At 39.6% G+C, this 20,033-nt stretch overlaps 2 protein-coding genes across 5 annotated transcripts; one reads left to right on the plus strand and one right to left on the minus strand.

Annotated features, from left to right (window-relative positions):
* Positions 1–24: 24 nt before the first annotated feature.
* Positions 25–13,055, minus strand: LOC308108863 (S-adenosylhomocysteine hydrolase-like protein 1). Of its 2 annotated transcripts, none has more exons than XM_080462148.1 (18): positions 12,954–13,055; positions 12,562–12,863; positions 9,725–9,836; positions 9,248–9,376; positions 8,893–8,993; positions 8,461–8,563; positions 7,626–7,720; positions 7,181–7,287; positions 6,978–7,094; positions 5,756–5,819; positions 4,872–4,960; positions 4,587–4,657; positions 4,305–4,399; positions 4,064–4,162; positions 3,816–3,884; positions 3,437–3,515; positions 2,787–2,907; positions 25–2,504 (listed from the first exon to the last, which is right to left on the minus strand). In XM_080462148.1, exons 2-18 carry the CDS (start codon positions 12,739–12,741, stop codon positions 2,498–2,500), a joined length of 1,638 nt encoding a protein of 545 aa, XP_080318274.1. In that variant the 5' UTR covers positions 12,742–12,863; positions 12,954–13,055; the 3' UTR covers positions 25–2,497. The 2 variants fall into 2 exon arrangements, with proteins under 2 accessions (XP_080318274.1, XP_080318273.1); XM_080462147.1 differs by having other exon boundaries at positions 9,248–9,391; positions 12,954–13,040.
* A 1,794-nt stretch (positions 13,056–14,849) lies between these two features.
* srsf3b (serine and arginine rich splicing factor 3b) lies at positions 14,850–19,286 on the plus strand. Of its 3 annotated transcripts, none has more exons than XM_080462149.1 (6): positions 14,850–15,171; positions 16,168–16,378; positions 16,483–16,623; positions 18,369–18,407; positions 18,598–18,684; positions 18,863–19,286. In XM_080462149.1, the coding sequence occupies exons 1-6, from the start codon at positions 15,156–15,158 to the stop codon at positions 18,888–18,890; spliced, it is 522 nt and encodes a 173-aa protein (XP_080318275.1). In that variant the 5' UTR covers positions 14,850–15,155; the 3' UTR covers positions 18,891–19,286. The 3 variants fall into 3 exon arrangements, with proteins under 3 accessions (XP_080318275.1, XP_080318277.1, XP_080318276.1); XM_080462151.1 differs by having other exon boundaries at positions 14,855–15,167; XM_080462150.1 differs by having other exon boundaries at positions 14,859–14,936.
* The last annotated feature ends 747 nt before the right edge of the window (positions 19,287–20,033 follow it).

A 20,033-nucleotide genomic window follows, 5' to 3' on the forward strand; every position in this document is an offset into this window, starting at 1 on the left:
ACAATGATTAATCTGAGCCATTTTAGAATTTAATCAGTAGTTTATTAAAGGAAACAAAGCACAGACTTTAAACAGTGTATATAGAACTTCATACTAAACACTTTAGTGCTGAAAATATAAGCTTAGGTTACAGTACACGTGCTCTTTTACATCGTCTAGTATCCAAATGCAACAATGTACATCTGTGAAATCACAGGGGTATGCTTTTATACTTCAATCTGATAAAAATCTATTAATTTGTTCTAATAATACTTTAGAACAGAGTTAAACCCACTTTAGTAAGAAGCTCATTACAAGTTTGAATACAGGAGCCTCTTTTATTCATGTGCTAAAATAAAATTTGACAATAGTTAAATGGAATACAACTGAAGAAAAATACAATTAAAATCAGTGTAAAAAATGAAGCAAAAAAATTGGTCACAAAGGTCTACAATATTTTGTTATAATTTTCCACATCTTCTGTGTAAAAGATGAATCGAGCAACAATGTGAGAGCAAACCATGAGGATAATTTAGTGCATAGCTATAATTGTGTACTACAGAATTACAACCATGTTCATTGACAGACTTGGAGAAAAACACGTGTACATGTGAATACAAATTAACAAGTGAGTTACAAGGCACAAGGCACACTGTAACCATGGTTACAGTGCTCATGTTGCCAAAAACAGTGCCCTCACTGCATGCCCTTGGCTGTAATGCTGATAAAGCAGTTAGTGCAAGGATGAAAGCATTTTGCAGTAACATGCAGATGCTGATATCTAACAAAGAGACAAAAATCAGCTTGTTCATTCAGATTCTTTGCAGAAATGAAACAGCATTTGTGTGCGACTGGACAAGTTTTTAAAGTGTGTGACAAAAGGGTACTTAGCTAACTGTGGTGTTTCAGACCGCAAGTACAAAAATGAAACTTGTAAAAAGACTAATTCTGTCAAATGTCAGGACATCTATTCAAAGACAACATTTAATACTGCATGTGTTGAAGAGCTTTAAATGCAGCAAAACACATCTATGTGCACACAGTACGGGATGAATTAAAAAACATATTACTCAACTAAAATCTTTCAAAAGTCTTACTCGGAACTATGATGTGAATATAGAGAATTAATATATGAAGTTATGCATTTTGTAAGCCTCACATGAAGTGGTGAAGCCTTTCAATAAGAAAACGTTGCCATTATAAATGCCTCATTACCACAAGACAACAGAAAGTAAAGCTAACAACTGCCTAAATAAACAAAGCACTAATTTCCCAGAGTATTTCAGGATTTAAGTTTGCCTTTAACTTCTAAAAACAGAAAGCATCAGACCCATGTGAATATCAAATATAATGAAAGACTCATCAGCGGCTGCTGCATGTACAGCAGAAACTTACTGTATGTAATATTGTTCATACTGTAGATGGAAGTAAATGTCAGTTCACGCTAGATTTACTTAAATTACTCAAATTATAGAGTATCAAAATCTCCTTATATACTCTTTTAAAGTAGAATTTTACATTTGCAGAATGAGAGGGATATTAGACATGGCTAAGTTCATATTTACAAGTGATGAAAGATATTAGATGCCCTGAGGTGCTGAAAGCTATCCTTACAAACACATAACCTCCGTGTTTGGATGCTATTTTTCCAAGAAAACTAAAGTCAAGCTATCTCTATTTTGTTTGGTATTGTCACAAAGCATGACGTCTGTTGTTATTGCCAGATCCGCTAATGATTAGCAGTAACAGTGATGATAGTGCGGAGGTCAGGACGATTGGTGGATGGAATGTACACAGTGAAAAGCAGAGAGGAAAGCAGCAGCATCTCTTGAAGACTGGACAGTAAAAATACTCAAACACCCTCACGGGAACACAGCTTCGATTTACAGTAGGCTTATCAAGTAGTTATGGCTCATCTGTAAGCAAACATTCACTTAAAATCCAGCAGATGTACAAAAATGGCTGATTTGGGCCATTTTTCCAGCGATCAACACACCGTTTGGTTCAGCATTATCCTAAGAAAACACTTGAACCGTGACTCGATTCACCAGTCTGGAATAAAGCTGAATGCGTCTTTGAAATTTGACAAGTTTGGCATTTTAAATGACCCCTTCATTTTACACACACAAAAAAAATAAAAGATAAGATTTATCTTCAAAGAGGTTCGACTGATACCACACCCTCCTGTTCACACGTCAAAATAACCAGAAGCTTCACCCTTCACAGTCATTTGGTTCAATATATTAGTACAGTATTGAGGAGCGATCAGAAAGCAGGTGAGAAATACAGAGCAAGGAAACTCTTGTCAGATTGGGGAAGTGCAGTTCTTAGTCATTTCCTACAGCCAGCTGAGTGTTGTGTGCATCACGCCAAGGAAACGACAAAAAGATCAAAACTTGTTCTTGCCACAAAAATATACCTAAATAACAATTGTGCAGGATATAAAACACGATTTAAAAGAATGTTTCTTCTGAAGGTAATACCAGGGTCTGTCCACTCTTATGCAGAGCTCCGTAGACTAATACCTGGAGAGGAAAAACACATATGTTTGAGAGTCAAACAAAATACCGCATGTTTTATAATAAATGCTTCAGCATAGCAAACATTTTTACAGTTCACTTTAGCCATTTTAATTTTCAGATTTTCAAACGTTGGTCCAGTATATTTAATAATCATTGAGATATCAACATGGCTGCCAATGTCAGAGCACATTTTTCTCCATTTTCAAAATAAAATTAAAGAAAAAGCAATTTTCTTAATTAAAACTGTCCTGAGAATTCAGACATTTAAAATGTGTAGAATTGTACCTGTAGTAGTTGGGTTTAAAAGGGCCATTCTTATTGAGACCCAGGTATTTCGCCTGCTCGTCAGAAAGCTCGGTAAGGTGGGCGTCAAAAGTTGCCAAATGGAGACTGGCAACATATTCATCTGAAATAGACAGATTTTAAATACACAAATAGAAAAAGTCAAAACAAAGTATAATGAGATCTAGAAGAGGTCATTAACAGTGCAGATGTTAAATTGGAGTCCTCCTTCATTTATAAAATTGTAAAATAGTCTGGGTTTGCAAAGTATGAACAATATTTTTTAGGCGTCATAAAAAAAACAAAACAACAACATTTAAATACAAAGGTGATCAATTAGAAAGTATATTCATTATTTTGTGTACATAAACTCACTCCCATAAAGCTGAACTGACACAAAAACTTGCAGCGACGATACAAAACGCCAGAAATGATAATGGTCAGAATACAGTTTCAGAAATAATAACAACAACAACATCATAAATAGTGTTATAAATAAACTCCATGTACGGACTCCCTCAGTAAAGACATCCATCAAACACCCATTTTAAACTTTCAGTTTGATTTCTATGTCATTTTTTTCCCCCCAAAGGTTGCAAAATTAAAAAAATTATTCATTCTTCTCCTACAGTAAGTGATGTTAATTTCCTCACCCATCTTTTTGGGAAGCAAGTAGACGTCCTGCTTGTATCGTCCCTCTGGAGCATTGTACAACTCTATCAGAGCCAGGGCCTGAAACAAACAGTCATTAATGCTTTTGTGAAAATGGAAATTAAATAGTCATTCATGATGTATAAATTCATGTGTAATTTTCTGATTGCGTAGAAATAATCAAACAGGACATCTGTCTTCAGCAGCAACGTGCAGTGGTGAGTACAGGATATTAATTACATTTCCATGTCAGATCAAGGGCTTATCTTTCAGGGCAGAAAAATAATCAAATAAATTGGAGATGCACGCAGTCAACCATGTGAGCGCCACAAAACAAACCGTGTTGCAGCTTTAGCTGCTGTAAGAGTGTAGCCATGTTACCTGAGTGGTGGCCGTGATGGACAAGACGAACGTCGGGACGGTGGAGCAGCTGAGGTTGAGGAGACGTCCCTGTGGAAGAGAACCTCGTATGAACAACCTTGAAAGCAACAGTGACGATATTATGGCCCGTCAATATTGCATTGCTGAATGCTGTGTAAGTTTAGGTTTGTGTATGGAATATTTTAAGACGTTCAAAAGGGGTAAAGTAAAGTCCATTTGTTTGACATAAATGACACTACCCCACTTACCTCAGCAAGGAGGATGACTCTCTTGCCATCTGGCCAGATGACGTGATCCACCTGAGAGCGCACTCTCTCCCAGGTTAGCTCAGGGGTCCGCAGACTTGCCTGGGTAACATGAGATAAGAAGCTCGCATCAGAAAATATCTCACTGTGCTCTTTTAACAGAAAAGTGTCAATATTCTAAAATGAGTGCCTCCAAGTTTATGTGAAAGATTCAACTTAAATTGAACCATCAGTTCTAGTTTACCACGTCAATCTCAGTGTTGGAGTGTCCCATATTGCAAACAATGGAGCCATTTTTCATTCGATCCAGCTGGTCCCGGGTCACCACATTCTTGTTCCCTATAGAAGAACACAGTCACATGCCTGGGTCTGCTCAACCTCTCCACCACAGAGCTTTATCACAGAGCCCACAGCAACTATGCAAAAAGGCAATGAGCTGAAAGGCATTAATCGTAGATTGAAAAGCTTTTGAAAATGTAATCCCATATCATCAGTGCATCCCTCTGCCGCTCTCGAGAGGAGTTACCAGTGCATGTGATGATGACATCCACCTGGCGAATGACCTCATTGAGTTTGACCACCCTGAATCCGTCCATGCTGGCAACACAGAAGAGAATTAAACGGTTTAGCTTCATCAGATGAAATGTAAAACAAGTACATTAATTCTACTGAAGGGTTGGGCTTCGTCTTGTATTTTAATTGAACTCAAATATTAGTTATCCAACAATGTACACTATGTGTAAGACATTTAACAAAATTGCTGCTTTATAAAAATGCGTTGACTGTTTATTGAGCGTCTTGTCTTTCTCACCAGGCCTGCAGGGCACAGATTGGATCGATCTCGGTCACATAAACAATGGCTCCTAAAGCTTTCAGAGCAGCGGAGCAACCTTTTCCAACCTGAAAAGACAAAATAACGCAGTTTGTGACTGCCAAACTTACAAATTTGGATCATACTCGTCCTCGAAGAGCTCTCCAACAAGTTACACAAAATACTGGTGTCACCCTATGAAAGAACCACTGAAGTAAAAACAAGCGTGAAAGTTAAATCTCATGATGTAAAGAATATTACCTTGGAAAACTTTCAGCAGTATCTACACTCAATGAATACTAAAGGAATAATCTTCATGATGGCACTTGTTAGTGGATGGTAATATGCTGTATTAGACAGCAAGACCAAATTATGTATTACAAGCACATAAAATGGACAAGTGTGGTGATTTCACTGAGATTCACAGGGTCTAAATTCTGATAGCCAGAGAATTGTGTGAGAGCATCTCCGAAACTGCAGCTCGACAGACGTGTTCCTCGTCTGAAATGCTCCATGGAAGGAAAGATGCCGATTTAGAAACATATCATAGGCACAGAGGGAGTGAAAGCCGTCCAACAGATGAGCTGCTATAATTCTAATTGTTAAATGTCTGCAGAAGCTAAAGGTGAGTTTGATAGAAATGTGTTCGTATACACAGTACATTAACGTTTACTGCATTAAGGGCTGCAGGCGGGAGGATCTACACAATGTTGGGCAGGTGGATCTAATGTTTACTGTCTATAGTTAATGATCTGTAAATCTGAGCTAATGACGGCTGTCTGTGGTACAGGTTGAAGTAGTTTGTGGGTTTTTAGTGTTGCCAAGTCTTTTGACAGCGATATGAGTAATTTTAGCAGGAGGTAAATGTTACAGAAGTGTCTCACCTCACCGTACCCACATACGACCACCTGTTTGCCTCCGAACATGACATCTGTGGTTCTCTTCAAACTGAAGGAGTTTGGGACACAAAATTATCACATTTTAGAAGTGAAAACCCACCAGGCTGCATTGAAAGTCCAAAATCTGGCATCGAGAGTAAAATGCTGGCACAAAAAGGTGGTGGAAGCGTCAACTGACTGCTCCTGTTACACGTGAGGCCTTTCCTCATATTCTCTACAGGGAGGATTTCTTTAAACGTAACGGAGCGTTCAATCTGTCTCGAGGTTTTCCCCGACTCTGAAAGTGTCAAAGCTGAAAATGGTACACCTGCTATTAGACAGCTGTGTACCTTGTTGATAATTAATCAGAAAGAACAGCAACATGTGATAAATGGCGAGCGTAGGAGGCGCTGGCCCGTGACGGAGATGTGCAGAAGCTGTTAAAGAACACCAGACCACTCATAGGATGGCATGGTGATCATTTAACAGCCTGGTAATAAATATAACAGTCGTGTTCCCTGGCCGCTTTGCTTCAAGAGATTACAGCGTGTAAGCGACTAAAAACAAACTCAAATTCTTTAAAAATCTATCTTAGGTCTTCACCGAGTGCCGTTTCTGCAATGCCCGTGGTGTTTCATGAAATTATCCTTTATTTCCCCGCAGCAAATGAGACTTCAAATTATAAACCTATTTCTACAGTTAGTTGTAATTACATGATTACTTTGTTTACAAGCCCAAAATCTGGGCTGAGGCGACGGCGTTCAGGTCGGCTCACTTCAACCAATGCACAGAGAAAATAATCTCACATTACCAAACTCACAAGCACAGAAACATTTTTTCACGTACGAGGTTGTATTACCTCAAGACCTTCAAACACCACAAACGCTTTGCTCATTGTTCTCATTGGCGACTCTAAATTGTTGTTTTCCTGTCTGTGTGCCCTGCCTTTGGTCCGGGATCGGCTGGGCACCAGCGCCCCACTGCACTAAGTTTAAATGAAGATAGAAGGATGGCCACCATCAGGAAATTAAAAAGCCTCAGATTGTATCCAAGGACTCCCTTCATTTCCAATCCTTTGAGATTTTGGTATTAAACTTTAGTTAGTCTGCACGGCACACACAAGATGCATTTCTTCTCAGGTTGCCCGATATAAACGGAACGCTCATGTTTATATACGACGAGGCCCGTGTTTTAGTTGAGGCTTCCAGGGAAGCGAAACCTTACTCACCCGTCCAGGATCGACTCTCTGCAGCAGTACAGGTTGTCAAACTTCTGCTTCGTCACCGAATCGTTCACATTCATTGCCGGCACACACAGTTTTCCAGCTTTAGACAGCTGATACAACCTAATCAGAATGAGGCATAAAACAGTGTTGGAGAATAAAGATTTCAAATCCCAAAATATCTACTAATCACCAAAGAGATATATTACCTGTGGACACCAGTGACGCTTTCCTCCACAATGCCTCGGATCTTCTTGAACACATTTGGGTATTTTTTGTACATCCAGTGTGTCAGATCTCCACCATCATCAAGAATCTGAAGGACGGAGAAAAAAGTTAAACGTGAACTTTATAAAAAAAAAAAAAAAAAAAAAAAAAAACAACAACAGAAAAGTAAAGAAGAGAAAAAAAAAAAAGACTTATTTTATTTGTTTTTAAACAGCAAAGGAAACAAAGTCAGACAAATACTTAATGCTATTGACTGGACAGCTGTTCATTTTAGGGCTCCATTAGGAAAGTAATAGGATATTTTTTAACTAATTTCATGATATTCTTTTTTTTTTTTTTTTATTAAAATACTGAATTAAAAAAAATTATACTACGATATATTTTTCCTTAATGTCACTGCTCAAACAGAGAAAGTGCTCTACAAACCATGTTAGGCTGCCAACCCTCAGTGTTGACACAGCGGTCAATGCACCACCAGAAATCATCCTCAGACTCCCCCTTCCAGGCAAACACAGCCACACCTGGAGCACGACAAAGGGCCGGTAATCTCAGGAATCAATATCATGAACAGGACGTTAAAGAAGTCCTCTCCAGGCGGCTAGAATGAGTGGGAATCTTACATATCCTAGTCTTGATGACGACATATGCTCAGCTTCACAGAGCGTGTTAACAGTGCGGTTCAATCATGGCAGACGTTCACTCTGTGACTGTTCTATAGTTTAATAAACAGCCCAGCATGTAATAGACTGCAGAGCAATGAATTACTGTGCAGTAGACACTAATATAACCTCTTCAATTCGCCTGAGATCCACCGAGGTGGGAATTACTTCAGCCTGCCAGATCATGAAAGGTCTGCTGAGGATCTTTACTACATACTTGAAGTGTCACATAGCAACCACAGACAAGACGGCTCAAGCAGCGCTGTTCTTTCACTAAATAGGATAGATTTATCTGACCTCTACATCTCTGCAGGACTGAATTCTCAAGAGTTTAAAGCACATTTCTACACAGTAACCTTGGAGTTAAAAGACAAAACGTGCTCACATGGTAAAGCAAAGCACTGGACAATAACTGGGTCTACTATCATTTGTTATAATGTAAATGCAACATGTGCAGGATTTCAGAGAAAACAGAGAGCAAAACAATTACATGTACTGAGCAACAAACAATATCTGCACTCGGTAGCTACAGATGGGATCACAGGAGGGGTGATTCATTGCTTTTCTGCTCCAGAAGTGAATTTGTCATCTCGCCTGCTCACCTGTTTCTGACAACGCTGCAGCTACTTCGTTCTGCGTGGAGTATATGTTACATGCAGTCCATCTGCACTGAGCCCCAAGCGCCACCAGAGTCTCAATTAATACCTATAGAAGATAGTGGTTATGGGATTAAAGCTATGATCTGAACAGAAACGGCATATAAATCAAACCTCTCACATGTATGGCATTTTTCAGTCAAGCTCTGTCACACTGAGTCACTTCAATGTGCATCTCTCTCTATGTAGTTACATACTTCAGATAACGTATTGCAATGCTTTCGTTGCTAATAACTGGGAACACACACACACACACACACACACACACACACACACACACACACACACACACACACACACACACACACACACAGCACATCAGATTCCTTGGCAGGTTTTCCTCGCCTGCTCAAGCTCAATGTCAGAGAGAAATCTTACTGCAGTCTGTGCTGTGATGTGAGTGCAGCCCACAATTTTGGCACCTGCCAAAGGTTTCTCACTCTGCGCTCTCTTCCTGAGCGAGATCAGTGCTGACATATCTGAAAACAGCACACCATGAAAACAGTGAGAAAGAAAGAATGCAGAAAACGTCCAAGGTATAAACTAAACAAAACTATTCTTTTTTTTTTTTTTAAGATTCGACTCATTAAAATACTCTGAGGCGACAGTATAAAAGAATTCCATAGAACATGGTTTTAATTCCAAATCAAGACAAATTTCTCTTCTGTATTTTCTATCAACTGCGGGATGATCACAGTAAACGCTGGGGTCACCTCTTCACTCTGTGAATTACCTTGTTGTGCGATCTCAATCTCACGTCTGCCAAATTCAGCCTGCTTGATGTTTTTCACACAGAAGTCGGTGCTTCCCTTGCTGTTGACTTGTGTTTTGTCCCGTGGTGAGGTCTCGTCATCGGAGCTGTCTGTATAAGATGCAGCTGTGATGTAAACAGTGTTTTGGACAAAAACACAGAGAAAAGAAGATGCCAGACTGTATGAACACCTGAACCTTGCCAAAGTTAGGGGTTTTTTTTTGTTTGTTTTTTTAAAGACCAAATCTATTAATAATAGGAAAGGAGGCATCATCAGTGTTGGCAAGAAGCACAATGCTGACAAATACCAAACCTTTGGTGGTTGAAAATCCAAATGGCTACTGAATTTATCGTCTCCTTTTTGTGATTCATTTTTCCAGACTGCAATCTTCTGATACAGCATGCTGATGTGGCGGAGAATAAATCAAGGCAAAACGGTACACTCTGCATGCCGCTCACCAGAGCTGTAGCTGTCTGTTGACGACTGCGAGATGGAGCGGGACAGGGAGCGACGCCCTGCCTTGGTGGGGAACCTGCTGAACTCCTGTTTGTCCTCCACAAACTGGATTTGCTGAGAGAAACACATGACAAGGCAATATGCTGGGGGTCGATACATATTAAGATTATCTTAAAACAGTTTTGCAGTTGTGTTTAAAACTGAGATCAGTGTGCCGAACTTAAGGGATCGTAAGATCATGTCCTTATTATAAGTCTAATGACAGTTATTCCAGTTGGAGTCAGTAGAAATGGTTGTAAATATTAAGGTTAAAAAAACTAAAATAAAAATACTAGCAAACTTTGCATCAAGGAGCCGATGGGACCGAGAGAAGCTCCACCTCCTGCTTGTGACCATTATCTCTCTGAATGTGGCTACAGAGAAACACTTCCTTTAGAATCAAACTTTTTTTTTTTTTTTTTACATTATATACACGGCTGACTATTACAGAGCCGTTTCTAATTTGTAGGTTTTAGTCTACTTGTGAGTATACAACTACTTTCTAAAAGTATTTGTAAAGTGGGGCGGGTTATGAAAGAGAAAAAATGTATTTGTTGTGCGTACATAAGTTGTTGTCCCATCGGTTAAGATTTTATCATACCAGGAACTTTTTTTTTTTGCTTCATTGACTGTATATATATTCAAGTAACATGACCGTGTGTTGACATGCCTCTAGGGCCTGCATGGTTATTTTCCAACCAGCAAAAATCTTTATAGTTCAGCACTCTTCTGGAATGTGCACTGTTTTAGTTTTTTGCAAGGCCACCTCTCAGCTCAAAATTCTAAACCAAAGATAATGTATGAGATATAGCAAAACCAACTTTCCACCGGATCTGTGTTCAAAACTCTAAGTCACATGTCCCCATCATTGATTTGTTCTCTTTACCAGCTATCCTTTCTACATCCAGATTAGAGTGGCAGTTGCACTATTCACTTTAAAAAACTGCAAAACACAAGTTTGGCTCTGTATTCAGATACAGGCTGTATCTCATTTAGAGGTTAAGGACCGATAATGAAAACAATCCACATTCCCGTGAGATAAAATGGCAACAATAATTACTGTTTGGCTTTTCTCTTAAAATCAAATTGACAATACACCACATCCTTTCTCTTGGCCGTTTCATAGTTGACGAGTTGAAAACTTGACTATTAAAAGGTTTTGGGTACTGAAAGTAGCAAGCTGTCCAGACTAAACCATGAAGTCAAACCAAATCATTATGTATGATAATCATCATACTAACCACTTAACTTAACATTCCAACACAGGTCACCATTGGAGAGTCCAAGCTCATTTATTCTGCTGGGCTTTCATCCGTGATCACAGAGAGTAAGTAAATAAACACCTGGAACAAGCAACAAACCTATTTTAGGATCCAGATAGAAAACCTAACTTAATCACGTTGTCCCTGCTGCCATATTCCTGTCACTTTTTTAGCATGAGAATTTGAAACTCATCGGTTCATATGTGCTCAACATTTCCAAACCTTTGTGCTATTCGTCAAGGATGCCAGATTTGTACAACATTACACTCTTGAGCCAAACAATTGGCTCAGTATCATGTAATCTAGTGACTGTTGTAGCGTAAAGGTCGGCCCAGAAAGAGAAAGAGGATGTGAAACAACCCAAACACACTTCTCCAGGGCTAAGCATGGGGAGATTCCACATTTGACGGTCTGCTTCACCGTTTAGAAAGAAACGTCACAAACCACAAATAGAGTAGAGGTGGCACACTAGGTGACTGGTGTTTATTTGTTCAGGTTAGTCCAGCTTTAATGAAGTGTGCAAATACTTCACACAATGGACTCTCGGGAATTCAACACACAACTCTTCCTTGTTCCTGGAATGTGTTGGCAACATCTTTGTTTTCACATTATGACAAATAGTTTTGATGTTTCACAGCATTGTGTGAAGTTTAGTGAAACCAGTTTGTTGTAGAGCCTGTGAGGTCCAGACAAAAAAAGACTGACCTTCTGTTTTTGTTCTTGAAACTTGAATTTCAGAGAGAGAAATTGTAAAAGAAAATGGGATTTCAAGCCAAATAAAAGTTATTTGTTTTAGGTTATTTTAAACAAACAACCCAAATTTTATTTCTTTCAAGAGGTCAAAAGTGGTATTTCCTGAGATTAAATCAAAATGTAGAACTCAGAAAGCAGAATGACATGTTGGGACTGGTTGATTGTATTTTACATTCAATGCAACGATAGCCATAAGATTAAGTGTTTTCAGTAAATGTGTGATCTTTGATAATGAACTATGTACACAAATATTACTTGGTTAGAAAACGCAGAGTACATAAAATGTTCAGGCTACATCAATTTTTCACCTGCAGCTTGAAGACAGTAGTAATACACACATGTTGAGTCGAAGTAATTGAACCTACCTCCTCATCTATGGCAGGATAATCTTTATTTTCATGACAGTATGGGAAACTGATGAACTGCACATTAAATATTTACAATACCGTAGATGTAATGTCTCGACTTCAATTAATTGTAGGCTATTCACTTTATAATATTGCTGTTTTCCATGGGATCGTAGCTTGTTTTGTCAGTGAGGTTTAGAAACCAGCTACAGTAGTTTTACATGTAAACAAATCGAAGGTTTTCTGATTGAATTCTCCAAAGTGCTGAGAGGGAGGAGGTCGTTTACTCTGGGCAGGAATGAAGCCTGCAGATAGTACAAGGTACAACTGACCAGTCATTAACCCGTTACACTGGTTTACACGATGTATGTGGCGCTGACAGCGGTCCCGTCGGTGCCTGTAACCAAGTAAGAGCCGGTCGCTCGGTGCAGGTCTTACCTTCTTCACGGGTTTGTGAGTGGGCACGGCGCTGAAGACGCTCGACAGCTCTCCCATGGTCACTTCACTGTTCTTGCTGACGGTCATGGCAGAGTATTTCTCCGCCACGTTTTCGCTCTCCTTCACCTCTTTACTCGCCTGCTTCACCTCCAGCTTCGTCTCCCCGGCCGGGTCCGTCATGTCAGCGGCGGGCGGTTGAACGTCGGTGGGGCAGAAATACAGCTATTACCGTCGGGGTCCTCCTCCTCACCCGATAGTAACGTCAAGAAGCTAACGTTGCCGAGGTCCTGTCGCCGCGAGCTCTGTAACGGCAAGGGGAGGTGAGGTTGTCACGTCACGCACATATAAATAAATATGAACATTAGGCAATATATTTAAATAACTGGCGATGCCTCTTCAGCTCGGCTTTCGTCCGTTTGTTTGCGTGGTGTGCTGCCGTCCCGTGCGTGCCCGCTGGCTCAGCTGTCACTTGGCTGAGTAACTCTGTGGGCGGTGACCACGCGACACGGGGGGCGTTATTTATATACTGATGCGTTCAGGGACAACACGACTACTTAAACAGCGAATGAAGATTATCGATTTAGCGTATTTGTTTTCATTTCTTTTCCAAGCGGAACAAGGATTAGGATAACTAATCTAAAGCCTCCGGCATTAACGGAGTAAATTCTAATTACTGCAAATTTATGGTTGAAATATGCCATCTACGAAACCTGGCAGTCATTGGGTTTTTTTTTGTAACTTTTTAATAATATAAACAATAGACCACAATGTATTATTATTATTATTATTATTATTATTATTATTATTATTATTATTATTATTATTATTATTATTATTGTTGTTGTTGTTGTTGTTGTTGTTGTTGTTGTTGTTGTTGTGGTTAAAAGATAGTTTACAAATGTGTTTCGATAGATCAACATATTCTGCACATTTGAATCTATAAATGTTTATATGTCAAGCCTTGTGTTTGTGCTCTGTCATCTGACATCAGTGAGATTTCATACACATTTCATATCCGTGAACAATTACAGCTTATAGTGAAGCTAGACTGTAGATATTTCTGTAGTATGGGTGTACACCATAGAGGGCAAGCAAGATGAAATTTCGATTCCAATTTATAGCAGAACTGACACAAGGTCACTTCGCCGATTTTGATTTTGTTATTTTATCATTGACCTTTGTCCTTATGCATTCTTTAGTACCATTTAATCTTTAGTACCATGCATTCTTTAGTTAAAAAAAACTGTGTTAGACCAGTATGTATGGGTGCTCTTTAAACAATATATGATATGCACAAAAAGTTCGACATGGCAAATATGGTTTTGGTACATGAAAACAAAGTATTGCTGTTTGTGTTTTGTAGTCCAAATACAATAATCTAATATTTCAGTAGGTGACAGCAAATGGCAGAGGCTTGGCCATGGCAGAGGTGGTTTGTGGCATGTAGAAATAGTTATGATTTCACAAGTTTGTATTCCTACTATCTTAGTCTTTGAATGTCTCTGTGGCTGCTGTCTAGTGCACTGAGAGTTCTTGTTCACGCAACCATCTCTGCACAACAGGAGCATGGTGTTCAACCATCTGTGTAAAACCTGACTAAATGGCTGTCATGCAGTCTGGTGTTGGCTTCAAACCATCTTGAACAAAATTAGATGATGAGGGCGGGGGTAAAGTATTGAAAGTATTTGTACACCTAGATCATGCTTAGAAAGTCATTTATCTTCCATTTTACTACTTTTCATGTGTGTGAAGTACCTGTTTTATCAGTACTATTCAGTAAACATGTTGATTCATAATATACATTTATTCTACATTTTTTTCGTTATATTTGAATGAGTGTCATACCACCATCAATGTGGTCATGTGCATCTGCTTCTCAGGTTCATTTATAAATAAATTGTTAACAATTTTCTTTTCTTGTCCTTCAAGTAAATGATTCCGGGGGGAATCATATTTACAGCACCAGCGTCAGAAATGTGGAAATAGCGCCAGAACTACGTATAGTTCCATTGTGTGGTCGATCATGGTAGTGCAGTTTCCTGCGCATGCATTCATCGTGTGCGCTTGTTTAAGCCTCCGGGTACAGCGCTTCGTAATTAATTTCCTTAAATAGCAAAATTAAAAAAAACTGTGAATACATACCACGTTATACATTTACTTGTGATCTTTCCAAAATATAGAATTTGTGAATCTGTCTGGTAAGAAACACATAGAAGGCCTTTTTACATGCCATGCTAGTTTACCCCGCCCCCCGGTGACTGCATCCTTTTCACAGACGTATTTTCCGCCTCGCCATTTTCCGTCGACGTTCAGGTGGAAGAAACGAGCGGGACGAACGCTGATTATTAGAGCTCCAATTTACAACGTCTACCACGGTAGTGTTTGTGAAAAATATTTCATACTTGGTTTAATTGCTTATCCTTTTTCGAGTTCCGGTGTCTAAGTGGATTTAACAAATTGCCGAACCCGTTAAGTGCATTGCTTAGCGTCGGCCGTTGTTCTGCAGCCTGAAAGTAGGCCTCAGGACGAAGACAGCCATTTTAGCGTCTTTCATGTAGCGTTGTTAGCTACCGCTAGCCACGAAACACCAGCTAATGGCCAGCATCGTAGGTAAAACACAACTTTATATCATACTTTATTCACATTGTTTAGTGATTTGATACTGGGTTCAATCTGTGGTGTCCTCGGCGCTCCCGTTTCCCGTTCCTCCCGGGAATTACACGTTTGGATAGCTTGATTTAGCATAGGATGCTAATACAGCAAGGGAAGTGGGCCAAGCTTTCTTCAGTCTTTATTGAACATGCGGTGTTGATTGATTATCTAAATTCAAAATCGAAGAAATGTCGACATTATATAAGAATGAATAAATCAGTAGAGCTAAATTGGTGATTTAGTCCTGGTAATAAATGGACTTTGACCGATTAAACGTTGATTTTTAACGTTTTACATGTTCAGTCTAGCTTCCCACACAAAGCTTGTGATCATCTTGAATTATGAAGCGTTAACTCATTTAAATACACAATAGCTTTATTTTATACTTAGTTTAAAGTTTACTCATTGCTTGGCGTCGTTGGTCAATTTCCCCAAGCCTTTGTTTAAGATTTTTTTTAATTTAAAATATTAAATAATACATTTGGATTTGACTGATCTAATCAGAATCATTTGGATTAGAAAAACAATTAAGGCTCTTAATTTGTGCCTCTAATTCAAGATTTTTTGCTCTTTACTTTTTTAAATATTTGATCAATCCAGTGTTTGTAGAGTATTCTTGGAATCTTTGTGTAAATTTTCCTTTAAATCCTATAGAATGTCCCTTGTGTGTGTTTTGAGATTGTTTAATCATGAATTGTATTGTATAGTTTTTAAGTCCTTTTCAGAACTAATTGATGCAGAAAAGGAGAAGTAATGTTATTACTAAAAGTTTCACGTTAACACTGTCCTTTTAACCGTTTGATAATGTGTTCCAGTGTTGTTTTTAGCAGATCAGATACCTGTTGGTTCTATTCTCTAATGGAAAATGTAATGATGCCTGGTTTCTGTTTTGTAAGGTGTGGTTGTTTTGCAGTTTCAATAACCATCTGTGCTTCTTCTTTTAAACATTTTCAGATTCAGTCATGCATCGGGACTGTCCCCTTGACTGCAAAGTATATGTTGGAAACTTGGGCAACAATGGGAACAAAACAGAGTTAGAGAGATCTTTTGGCTACTATGGACCTCTGCGCAGTGTCTGGGTCGCAAGGAACCCACCAGGTTTTGCTTTTGTAGAGTTTGAAGATCCCAGGGATGCAACCGATGCCGTGCGTGAGCTTGATGGAAGGTAGGCGGCTCTGAAACAAGTTTTTATCCTCACCATTCAAAAGAGCAGATGCGGGACTTTTCTTTCCAGACCTACTGTGACTGATATGAATTGTTGTTTTGAAGGACACTCTGTGGTTGCCGAGTGCGAGTGGAGCTGTCCAATGGGGAGAAGCGCAGCCGCAGCCGTGGCGCGCCCTCGTCTTGGGGTAGGCGACCTCGAGATCGAGAAGACTACAGGCGCCGTAGCCCACCGCCCAGACGAAGGTGACCTACCTGTTATAGTTCACAGTTGACCTGTAGAGAAATAATTTGATCCATGTTGTACTTTAATCCTGTTCTATGACAAGATTGCACTCTCTCATCCGCAGTATATATCTTGGTATTTGCTTATGCTGTGCCAGTCTAGGCATTATTAGACTTTGTGATCTTTTCTTCTGATTATGCATTTGTGACTGTTGCTATTTCATCTTCATTGACATTATTAGTCATTTTCTGTAAGGAGTCAAACAAATGGGAACTCATAATTTAAGATGTAGCTATGCAAAGTGCATCTAACAATGGCATAACTAACCTATAGGCATCAGTAGATTTTTTAAACTGTATGTTCTTTGTGAACAGTCTAAATTTCTACCTTTTAACTGCTTTACAGTGGCAACAATGGCATGTTACACAATTGTAGCAGTTCCTATGTCAAAAAGGTTGTATTGGGGGGAATGTAATGCAATTCTTTCTTTTTGTTTGAGGATGCTTTTTATTTTTCATCTATATTAATAAGAATGAAACCCGTTGCAGAGCCACCACCATGCCTCTTCTCACCACCCTCTGAGTCAATCAACTAGTCCTCTTTCAGCATCATGTGACTGCTGATCATCGTGCCCCAATCAGCTTGGCTGGTGCTGTCACATGACCCAGGCATGGCCAGTCGTCAGGTTGCACCAGCCCATTGGTTCCTCAGCATGCCGTTCTCAACCTCCTCCTCCTTCAACCTTAATCCAAACTGCAGCGGCCCACCTCTCATTCCTGACCAATCAGCGTATTACGTTCTCAAAAGTCTACAACCTACCAGCAGCAGCCTTCGGCTAACCAATTAAAGCAGGAAAAAAAGCCACAGCCAGCCCCCATCTGCCTGCCACCTAATCACCTTGCAGCATCTGGCCACTCCTATTCAGCCAATTCTTCCTACCCGGCCGACAGTCTGCCACCCTTTCGTCATATCTAGCTTGTTGAAAACCAAAAATACTAGTAAGTTTTCCTGCTTCATTCAGTACACTGCTGATTACAGTTTTGAAAGTGAAAAGACAGCTGGTTTGAGAAGGTTTTCTTTCTATATTTGAATCGTAAGCTTGTCATTTTGTCCTCCACCATATCAGTAGATGTTTGTTTCAAAGAGGAATGGTCCAACATAAAATATCTGGAACTTTTATGATTCCAGAGATTTTGATGATTTGGGCCTTTTGTGCAGGATTACGAAGTCACACCAGTTAAAACTTTCAGTTCCCCGTACCAGTCTCCATTGATGTATATTTTCTCTTATTCACATTAGAACAGCTTCATGCAGATGGTGGTTTCTGTGTGTTTAGAACACCAGAGCCAGTCCACCATACACATGGTCAATCTTTTGAGAGAACATGCTGCTAGTTAGCACCATTGTTTTTAATAAGCTTCATGACATCTATTTGCTTTTGTAATGTCGGCCCTGTTCTACTGGGCCAATTGAAATTACAAGTTTAAAGTTGATTTATGGATAGAAGTGGTACTGTGGGACAGGTTAGAGGTTCTTTTTAGGCACCTGACATTTCTCTATACCAGGTCCATTGTGTGACTTCTATTTTCTGGTTGAGGTGAGGGAAAGGTGCAGCAAAAACACAATCTTTTACTTCTATTTTTGAGTTATTGAGTTTAGGCAAAAGGTTGTGCTGATGGAACCAAGTGTAAGAAAAGGAAGCAAGATGCAGGGTGCTCACTTCATCTGTCTTTGTTGCTGACACGTGTGTGTTTTTCCTGTGCAGATCTCCACGCAGGCGGAGCTTCAGCCGCAGTCGTAGCAGGTAAATGTCCTATAAGTTTTGACAAACCTGTCTGAGCGCTAAACTGAAATGCAGCAGCAGGGTTTTTTTTTTTGGGGGGGGGGGGGGGGGGGGGGTGTTGTTAAAAATGTGAATTGGTACATGAAATTCAGTGTGCTTTTAAAAGACATTATAAATGTTCACGATTTATTTTTATTTGTTCTTTTATTAGGTCTTTCTCCAGAGACAGGAGGAGAGAGAGGTCCCTCTCCAGGGACAGGAACCACAAACCTTCACGCTCCTTCTCTCGATCCAGAAGGTAAAAGATAAACTGCTGAGCCGTCTAAATATAAAGTACAAAGAAACGATTCACCTATTTATACAGCTGTCCCTCTGGTTGGTTTGGAGGTCTTCTTTCACAAAGTGCTTTGAAACGGAGTTTTGATACTGAGGGTGTTGAATGATCTTATTTTTTTTGTTTTGCTTCGTTCTCGCAGCCGTTCCAGGTCCAACGATCGAAAGTAGAGGAAAGTCCGTCACGTGTAAAGGGAGCGGCATCGAAACGGTTTTACAGCCTGTGCAGTTTCTACCGTTTCACACGATGGACAACAACACATGGCCATTTGGTCATTTTTGGGTGTTTTTTCTTTTTTTCTTTTAAACAATCAAACATTTTAGTGTCCCTCCCCTTCTTTAGTCATAGTAATTTTCATATACGTTAAAGTGGGCGTGCACATGTATTGTATCTCACCTCGAGCCACGTCTACTCGGTCCTGAAGATGTTGTGCCACCCAGCATTCCAGTTCACTAGTTACTCTCTGGGCTTTGGTTTGTGTTGATGAATGTACTGTGTAGTCTGACATTTTTGTGAAATTGTCTCTCAATAAAAACAACCAGTTGGTTTGGTTAAAAAAAACGAAACCCTTTGCCTCATTATGGTTTTTTATTTATTCCCTCTTTTTTACCAATATTGATTGTAATAGTTTTCCCACCAGAGGGCACTCCTTCATAGTCGATAGTCAAACTCGATCTTCTCTTTCTGTTACGATTTAGGGATAGAATAAAAGTTTGAACAAAGGTTTATTATCTTTTGGGACGCTATAAAATGTCATGATTGAGTGACCATAACCAGAACAGTTATTGCACCGGACATTCTTATTCAGGGTGCAGAAGCAAGTTGACGATTTTTAGGTTTTCGAAGGACCTTGAAATGATTTGTCCAACGGAAGGTGCTGGTGACCAGGAGGGTGGAGCTCTTGATAATCCAGCAAGCCTTCCTGATGTTCTTTGCTGCCACACCCTCCTGGCGTCTCCTCCAGAGCTAAATCACACAGTGCAGTGATATGTCATGAGGCCCTTTAGTGGCTGACCGGAAGAAATTAATCAGCAGGGGACTGTAGGGAGGTGAGCTTGTTTGAACTTCCTTCAAAAACGTCTGCTTGGCCTTCCTCACCTGATGGGGGAGGGTTGTAGTTTTATCTGAAATCAGCAGAGCTGGGAAAACCAAGGAATTTGAAGGTCTTCACTTCTATCTCATGTATGCAGAGTTAATGTTTTCATTATATAATCTTTATGAATTCCTCGATCTTTGTGGTGTCAAGACCGGACGTTATTAATCACAAATGAGGAATGTAACATGTCAAAAGACCATCTTGTTTCTTTTCTTCT

This window comes from Lipophrys pholis (genome assembly GCF_963383615.2).
Source record: "Lipophrys pholis genome assembly, chromosome: 4".
NCBI lineage: Eukaryota > Metazoa > Chordata > Actinopteri > Blenniiformes > Blenniidae > Lipophrys > Lipophrys pholis.